General features: G+C 61.1%; 1 protein-coding gene across 4 annotated transcripts in view; it reads right to left on the bottom strand.

The window, feature by feature from the left end:
- The window catches only part of ATP11A (ATPase phospholipid transporting 11A), a 48,614-nt gene extending 44,879 nt beyond the window's left edge, over positions 1-3,735 (bottom strand). For all 4 annotated transcript variants that reach the window (XM_032881025.1, XM_032881024.1, XM_032881026.1 and 1 more), the window contains exons 1-2: positions 3,661-3,735; positions 703-810 (exon numbers count right to left, since the gene is read on the bottom strand). In XM_032881025.1, the coding sequence (XP_032736916.1) occupies positions 703-771 (69 nt within the window). In that variant the 5' untranslated portion in view covers positions 772-810; positions 3,661-3,735. The remainder of the gene's footprint in view (positions 1-702; positions 811-3,660) is intronic.
- Between the last annotated feature and the right edge of the window lie 4,491 nt (positions 3,736-8,226).

Consider the following 8,226-nt stretch of genomic DNA (forward strand, 5'->3'; position numbering starts at 1 on the left):
GGGGATGGGAGGAGTAGGGGGGCGTGGGGGAGGGGAGGGGAGTGGGAAGGGATGGGATGAGGGATGGGCACAGGGTGGGGGATGGGCATGGGATGGGGGATGGGCACAGGGTGGGGGATGGGGGCTTCAGAGAGGAGACGCAGGTGGGCGCAAGGAGGCAGTGAAAGGCCCAGCCGGCTCCGTCCCGGGGCTCACACTAACTCCTCAGGGACAAGCTTTAGGGACCCCACGCTGGCCCGTGCCCGCGGGGTGCCCCGCCCACTCGTGCGGGTGTGAAAACCATCCACGTGAGTGATGTAGACAACGCCCACGCAGACGCTGCCCGTCGGTCCGGCACGGCTCCCCCAAACCGGGAACACACAGCCTTCAGGGGGTTTCGGTTCCCAATCTCCGTTCCCAGCCCGCGGAACTCGCCGTGTTCTAGAACAAGGTTTCTAACAGCGTCCTGGAGCCTCCTCTGTCGGGACTGGTGGGAGCAATTCCCACCCTGTGGGTCTGCGACACCGACTGCTCCAAGCGCACTGGGTGCGGCTCCGAGTAAAAACGCAAGTTCCGCAGACAGGCAGGTGCGGGGCTTCAGGGGAAGGGTGTGGGGCGCAGGCAGCCTGTGCTGGAGAGAAGCAACTCCGGGCACAGGTCTGAGCAAAGCCCTCTGGGTGCCCGCTGTTCCCGGGCTGGGTCAAGGACGCGCCCGCAGCTTACCCTCAGCTTCCGGCTCTGCTTCCGCACCAGCTTGCCATGCTGGATGAAATGCACGGGGCACTGGTTCATGGCGTTGTCTGCCTTATGGCGAAGCCAGTCCTCATAGCCCTGGGGGGAGAGGAGATGCCCGCTGCAGGGAGCCGAAGGCCGTGGGGGTCCCTGGGCCCTGAGCCCACCGCCTTGGACGTGCCGGGTGGGCCGCGACCATGGTACCACACCTCCGGCCTCAGCCAGGGGATGCACAAAGCTGCGGGAAAGCCAGAAGGTGCCTTTCCCACACCCAACACCCACCAACCCACGAGTCCTGTGTCTCCTCCTTAAACGGACCCCAATCTCCCCACTTCTTCAGGGCCCCAGCCGCCGTGCCGCCCTTCTAGCCTCTAGACGGTTGGCCACTGTGTCTCGGGCCTGCAGTAATGTGGACACATGAGCCCCGAGGCCCCTGGGAGCCCCACTTCCCCCATTTGCTGTGGGACTTCTGATCGTTCTCCTACAGGACACGGGTCTACTGTCGGAGCCCGAGTCCGCGGCATGTGACTGCCTCCAGCCACTCCCCGTCAGCAGCCTGGCCGGAGCTCACTCAGGTGGGAGGACCAGGGTGGGGGTCTCCCGTTCCTCTTCCTGCGGGCCCAGGCCTGAGTCACACCTGTTCCCTGACCCAGTGAGCATGTTGCAGGCCCCCCAGTGCACGTGTGCCAATGAGTGTGCAGGGGGCTCAGAGAGGAGGGTCTGAGCCGGCCCCCAATGGACGCTCGGCGCTTGCCTGGAAGGGAGGAGGTGATACCACGGGAAACAGCATGAGGGGGCGGCAGGGTCAGACATGGGGGACACAGGGGCCAGGACGGCCTAGAGGGTTAAAGATGGTGCAGGGCCTGCAAAAAGCCAGGCAGGAAAGGCAGGTGGGCAGCCCGGGAGAGCTCTGGGCCACTGCCTGCCTCACTGAAGTCAGGAGATGTGGACAGAGAGGGTCAGATGCTGGTCAGAGGCTGTTCAGCATGCAGGTGGGACTAGCAGGTGCCAGGCCCCCGCGGGGGCTTCCAGAGCCTCAAAGAAGGGCATCAGAGCCCCTGGATGTGTGGGCCGTGGCCACCAGGGAACCAGGGCTGAGGTGGGGAGGACAGAGGGGCTCCGAGTCGGCCAGGGCAGGAGCTGTCCTGAGGTCGGGGCAGGTGAGGAAGAGAGATGCAGGGAGCAGGTGAGGGCTGGAAGTCGGGTACCTCCAGGAGTGGGGTGAGGCGGCTCAGGGGCAGGCAGACCCCACAGGCCCTCAGGGCACCTCCCCCTGCGTCTGACACTCGTCCCCTTCTCGCTCGTCCTCCTGAAAAGACTCCTTCCTGTTCATGGTTTCACACGTTTATGACAAGTGCGTGTCACAAGTGAGAGTCTACAAACGCGTGAGGACGACATAGCGGGTATCTGCCGTCACTCTGCGTGCCATGTCCGCACAGCGGGGCTCGCCCTCGAGTCACTGCACCGCCCCCTGCCCCCCACACGACCTGCCCCAGAGAGGCCTGCGCGGAGAGTCCCAGGACGCCTCGCCGGGCCACCGTGGCCTGTTCTGGGATGTGCACGACACGCACCAACCACGTTTGCGGCCTCCACTCCGACGGTCACCGCCAACAGTTTCCCAAGGCGAGGGCCCCGCGCTCCCGTGTGCAGCAGCGCAGCTACCGGCCACAGGGTCCTCCCCGCTGCCCTTCGGGCTTCTACATTTAAAAGCCAAGCTAATGGGTAAGAAGTCAAATCACTTTGTCCAAACCTGTCTTTCCAGATCCGTGGTGAGGGAGGCAGAAAGCCCAAACTGGGACAAAGACATCCCTAACGCTCGCGCACACCCATGGGGGCTGAAGCTGGGCGCGGCCGGCAGGGGCAGCCGGAGGTGCTCCCTGCACACACACCACACAGCGGCCGGGGCCCCTCTCTGTTCTTCCTCGATCTAGGGAAAATCGCTCTGTGCTTCGACAGACCACCAGCATCCAGCGGCCGTTCTCGCGTAAAATGTGTTTCGTTTCCTTTATTCTTACTCAAAGACTAACACCAAAAAAGCAGGGCTTTGTCAGCAAAAACCGGACCATCAACAATTTCAGTAGAAGCTGTCGTTTTACCAATGATCCAAGGTCCCAAATCAAAGGTCGACCTATCAACCCGGAAACACGAACATCGTGATGCTCAAGTCGGTTGCACGTAAGGCACTGGTTTCCGGAACGTGTGACGAGTTCTTGTAACTTACCAATAAAAAGACAAAAAACCCAATTTTAAGACGGACAAAGGATCTGGTGACACGTCTCTGAAGAAACACCCGACGGCCAGTAAGCCCGGGAAAGATCCAGCATCGTCCGTCACCCAGGAAATGCGAACCCCAAGCACCCACGGCAGGAGACGCCAGCCTGACAGACGCAGCCCGGCGCCTGCTAGGGGCCGCTCGTGGGTACGAGGCCTCTTTCCGAGGGGAGGGGAGTTTTGTGGAGCCAGAAACGGGGGACAGGTACAGCAATGACGGCCAGAGAGCCAGCGGGCATGGCTGAGATGCGTTCTCCTCACCGTCTGTGACCGGGCCCAGGCAGACGAGCCTGAGGCGTGCAGCGGGTCAGCAGTCCACAGGCTCGCTTGGGGGCTGTAGCCCAGACGCCGTGCACAGCGGGTCCTACCGGTCCTGCCTACAGGCAGCCCAGAGTGAGGACAGGCTAAGAAACGCTCCTAAAAACAGATTCCCTCTCTGGTCGGCTCTGAACTGAAAGCCTTGGTTTCCTCCCCAGACTCCCAGACACCGCCCCAGCTGCTGTGTCACCCAACGGCCTCATTTCAGCTCAGCTGTCGGTCAGGGACCATTACCCACATGAACGTCCGGAGCTAACTTTCCCGTGACTCGCTGACATGACGCGGATGCTCGGCTCTACACGCAAGGTGACGTCACGTCACAGGAAGGTGCCGTCCTGCTTTCCCCTGCAGGCGTCTTACCTGCTTGATGGCCGTGACGGTGATGACAAAGAAGAGGGGAAGGCCGCTGGTCACGGGGCTTGTGGGCGTGTCGATGATCAGCTGCAAGGAGAGCAGAGTTACAGACACCAGTGGGGACAGGGATGCGGACGGACCGGCCAGCCGACCCCCAGTGCCAGCGGGGACGGGGACAGGGACAGGGACGGACTGGCCAACTGACCCCCAGTGCCAGCGGGGACGGGGCAGGGATGGGGACGGGCCGGCGGGCCGACCCCCAGTGCCACCGGGGACCGGGATGGACTGGCAGGCCTGCTCCCAGTGCGTCTTGGGGACTGGGGACGGGCCGGAGACGCCAACTACAACACCCGCGTTGGCTTACTGTAAACTCCCACTAGACCTAAGTCAGATGGGGTAAGTCACCGATCCCCCATGGAACGGAGGGTGGACACTACAGATGGGGACCTGCTTATGGAACCAGGCGAACGGAGGCAGAGACGCAAGCCTGACCGCGTGGTGCGTTTTAGTTTAATTTACTGCTTTTGGCCCAAACCTCAAGTACTTGAATAAGTTAATGCTGGGGACATCGTAAAAGTCCTCCTGCTCTGTTCGGCGTGACCGAGAACGGTGAGGCGGCCAGTCCTAGAACACGTCAGAGCCCCGCACCCTTGCTCAGACCTCACTGTGGTTCTTCTGGCTCGTCTCACGCGCACGTCGGGGGCGGGTCTCCCAGCAACGCTGAGCCGGGCTGCCGAGTTTCCCCTAAAGAGGAGGGGGCTCCCGATTTCCCCTTGAGGACTGGGCGGCAGCCGGAACTAACCGCAGGGCAGACTGGGCACGTGTCTGTCTCAGTTGGACGCCCCTCTGAGCCCACACGGCTGTCCGCGGAGGAAACACGAGGGGCTCCAGCGCTCTCGCTCGACAGCGAACCCCAGTTAATCTGCTCTCAGCTGAGCCCTCCCCTTGAGTGAGCGATAAAAAAAGAGAGCTGGCCTTACCTGTACCAGAAATATGATGAGAAAGTAAAAGTTGGCTATTCTTCTGAATTGTTCAAACAAGTTCTTGGGTATAAAGTTCCAAAACGTGTACTGTGCCAAAGGGAGACAAAGACTCGTCACTGTGATGACATTTCCCCTCTCCACAGCGCTCGCTGCGGGGTCACCGCGCCGGTTCAGAGCGCCGCTGCATGTTTGCTTTCGCTACAGAACGCTCAAGTCAGCACCTGGCATGTCCTCCATCTGCGGCCAGAGGACGAGCTGCTGACGCAGGACCGTACGCGGGGGAGCAAGAGGCACCGAACCCCAGGGAATTCCACGTCCTGCCAAGCGGCCGACAACAGTCCACCCCCAGATACGTTTCATAAAATGTAAACCTCCGACTGTTAACACACACATGCCCGGCGTTCCTCCCTGCCTGCCTCCTTCCCCTGTCTTGTGACAGAGTCAGGCCGGCCCCAGAAAGTGACACCCCAAGTCAGCACCGCAAGGTGGTCATGCCCCAGCATGGAGATGGCCCACGCACCCCTCTTGCATGTGCAGGGAGTGGAGGGCAGACAGGGAGGGGAGTCCTGGCGACACCTACTCTCCAGACTTCTCATCTTGGCCTCAGGAGGAGGGTCTCCTTACCTTCTGCGCTGAGAACAACAATGTTCTGGAGGTCAGTACCTCCCAGTCAACACTGTGTTGGCGTCCCGCCCGACCCCACAGCATCCGACCCCCCAGCACCCTTCCCCTCTGTGTCCCGCCGGACCCCACGGCATCCGACCCCCAGCACCCTTCCCCTCTGCATCCCGCCCGACCCCACAGCATCCGACCCCCAGCACCCTTCCCCTCTGTGTCCCGCCAGACCCCACGGCATCCGACCCCCACCCCCAGCACCCTTCCCCGCTGCGTCCTGCCAGACATAGGGCATGTGTCTGGCCAACATTTCCTCAGTCAATGGCTTCTCTAATTCTTAACAGCATCTTTTGAAAACTAGAAATTTTAGTTGCGAATTCGACTGTTTGCTGCTGGCCAGGCTCTGATCACTCACTAGACCACCAGGTTCTGCTGGAGTTTTCTTTGGGATTTTCCCACAGACCTTCATGCCTCCTGCCTCGTTTCTTCCTGCCCAGTCTGCCTACCCCGCATCCCTTCCCGTCCTCGCCGTATTAGCCACAACACCCAAGAAAGCTGCCAAACAGGACAGAGGGGAGCCCGTGTCGCTCTCGGTCCTCGGGTGAAAGCGCCGACTCCGTTTCCGCCATCTGGGGTGGTAGGAGCTGCGGCGTCACAGACACTCTCCACCGCGCTGAAACTCTCCTGCTTCCCTAGTTTGCCGAAACTCTTCACCAGGAACGGCGCTGCACTTTGCCGTGCGCAACGAGGCTTTCTTCACTGGAGCGCGAGCGGACTGAGAGCCAAACAGCAGGTGTCCTGGGCGGAGATGCAGCCCAGACGCCAGCAGCAGGTGCGGAGTACGTGCCTAGATCTCAGCCTCGGTTTCTCCACCAGAAAAAAGCAAAAACCCAACCCTAACGGCCAATTTTCTCAAAATACAGGCAATGTCTTTCCCTACCCCCCAAACTCCCCGAAAAACCAAAACAAAAAGGCCAAGTTTTGGATTCTTCCATCGCTCCCCTACCTCGGGACAACCAGCCGCTCTACGGACTCAGAAAACATTTGCTCCTCATTCTGCTGCGAAACGCGCGGCCGTTCTGGAGTCAGACCCCATATGCGACCGGGTCCCGGTGCTTCAAAATCAGGTGCATTACTCAGGGACGGGCCGTAGTTTCCACGTGCCGAGGCCGTACACGGGCGAGGGTCTGCGGGAATGCGGCTGCAACCTCAGCCCTGGCTCAACCCGGTGCTACACACCACGGGGACCGTAAAACCCAGCCCCGTGGACAGCACAACACAGCCATCTTTCTGGATTTTTAAGAAAAAGAAATATTTTTCCTCTTAAATAGGCCATATTGAAAAAGTCAGTGACTTTCCACCAACTTGTAAAAGGCGATATCGAAAGAAACGTGAGTTGTGAGGCAGCCACGGCATTTATCCCTCGTTTCTCTGTTTCTGTGACCAGCCCGGACCGATCCGTGGCCCTTCACAGATGTCCTGACCCCAAGGTGGAGCCGTCTTTAAGGCCTCGCCCCGTAAAACCGACCTTTACTGCCCAGCACCCACGCCCGTTACTCAGGACCCGTGAGTCAGAAACGTCCCCAAGTACCTGGGACACGTTACTCGGTACCAAAGTCATGTTAACGGAAGAGCTTGTGCTCAAATCCTGGCCTTTGATCTCGCGCAGCGAGCACGGATGAAAACCCAGGGCTGGCGGGAGACCGCGGAGGCACCCAGGGGAGCGGCGGGCACTGCCGGCAAGGGCTTGAGAGACTCATCGCAGCCCTCTCTGACCCTTCCGTATCCCTGAACGTCCCACGTTAGAAAGCACTGATCTTCCACGGGTCATGAAATCAAATACAGCGTCGTCTGCTTCTGAACGAGGAACCATGCTCGGATGCCACGGGAACGTGGGGCTCGTCTGCGTGAAGGCGCCGCTTCCGGACCCGTCCGCCTCCCGATCTCGGGCGCCCGCAGCCAGCTCGGATCGGGACTGAAGGCCACTTCAGTGACTGCGTCCCGCTACTGAGGCGCAGGGAAGCCACGTACTGGCTCAGCCGCCACCCATCGTCGTCCCCTCATCACACAGGATAATCCACCGCCGGAAGTTGTTCCTGCTGACGGCTGACATGGTCAGAAAGGGTCACTAACTCCGGATGGCACGTGATGAGAAAGGTGCAAACCCAGCGAGATAACGGGAACATGCGCGGGCACCTGGGCACCACACGGGCGGGTCACCGGGCGACACACAAGAGCTGGTGGTGGATGCAGGGGCCACTGCACACGTGTCGTCCTCCCAATGTCCAGGGCACTGAGTGTCTGCGCGGACAGGGGGCCACGATGTCACATGCTCCGCAGACCCTGCATCGGGCCCCAGCTCCACGGCCGTCCGGGCAGCGGACGGCCCGTTGTCCCAGGGGTCCCGGGCGCAGCCAGAGCGCCTCCCTTCACCCCGACATGAACCGCACGAGACGGTCACTACTCCTTGCTGCTCTCCCACTGCGAACATTTCACGCGGGAGCCTCTGTGAGCACCGGGCTCAGCTCTGTGGCGGTCACCGTGGTTCTGAGTTGCCGGGAGCATGGGTCAGCACAAAGAAGAACGTGGCCCACCTGGTCTGCCCCAGAACTGCGGTGGAAGGAAACCAGAGCTGAGTGCTGGGCACCACTCTCACTGACCACTGGAAGGTCCAATAACACACGCGAAGCGGCCTCGGCTCCGCTGGACCCAAACCCGGGCCCAGTGCCGCAGCCGCGCGCAGCCCCGACCTGCCCTGCAAAGCTGTCACACACACGGAGCTGAGCTGCCTCGTCCACGCCTGGGAGACTGGGAGTAGAAAATAGAAAATTACACCCCACTGCGGATTCCTGATGTTAGAAAAATGAGTGAGCGTCATGGCGGGCCAGCGAGAGGCGGTGCTGGGGCCCCGGAGGCCACAGGGAGGTGTGGGCTCGGGGGCAGATGCGCAGCTGGAAGTCAGCCACGGGCGTCA

This window comes from Lontra canadensis, unplaced genomic scaffold (assembly GCF_010015895.1).
Source record: "Lontra canadensis isolate GAN:19392208 unplaced genomic scaffold, GSC_riverotter_1.0 scaffold73, whole genome shotgun sequence".
Taxonomy (NCBI): domain Eukaryota; kingdom Metazoa; phylum Chordata; class Mammalia; order Carnivora; family Mustelidae; genus Lontra; species Lontra canadensis.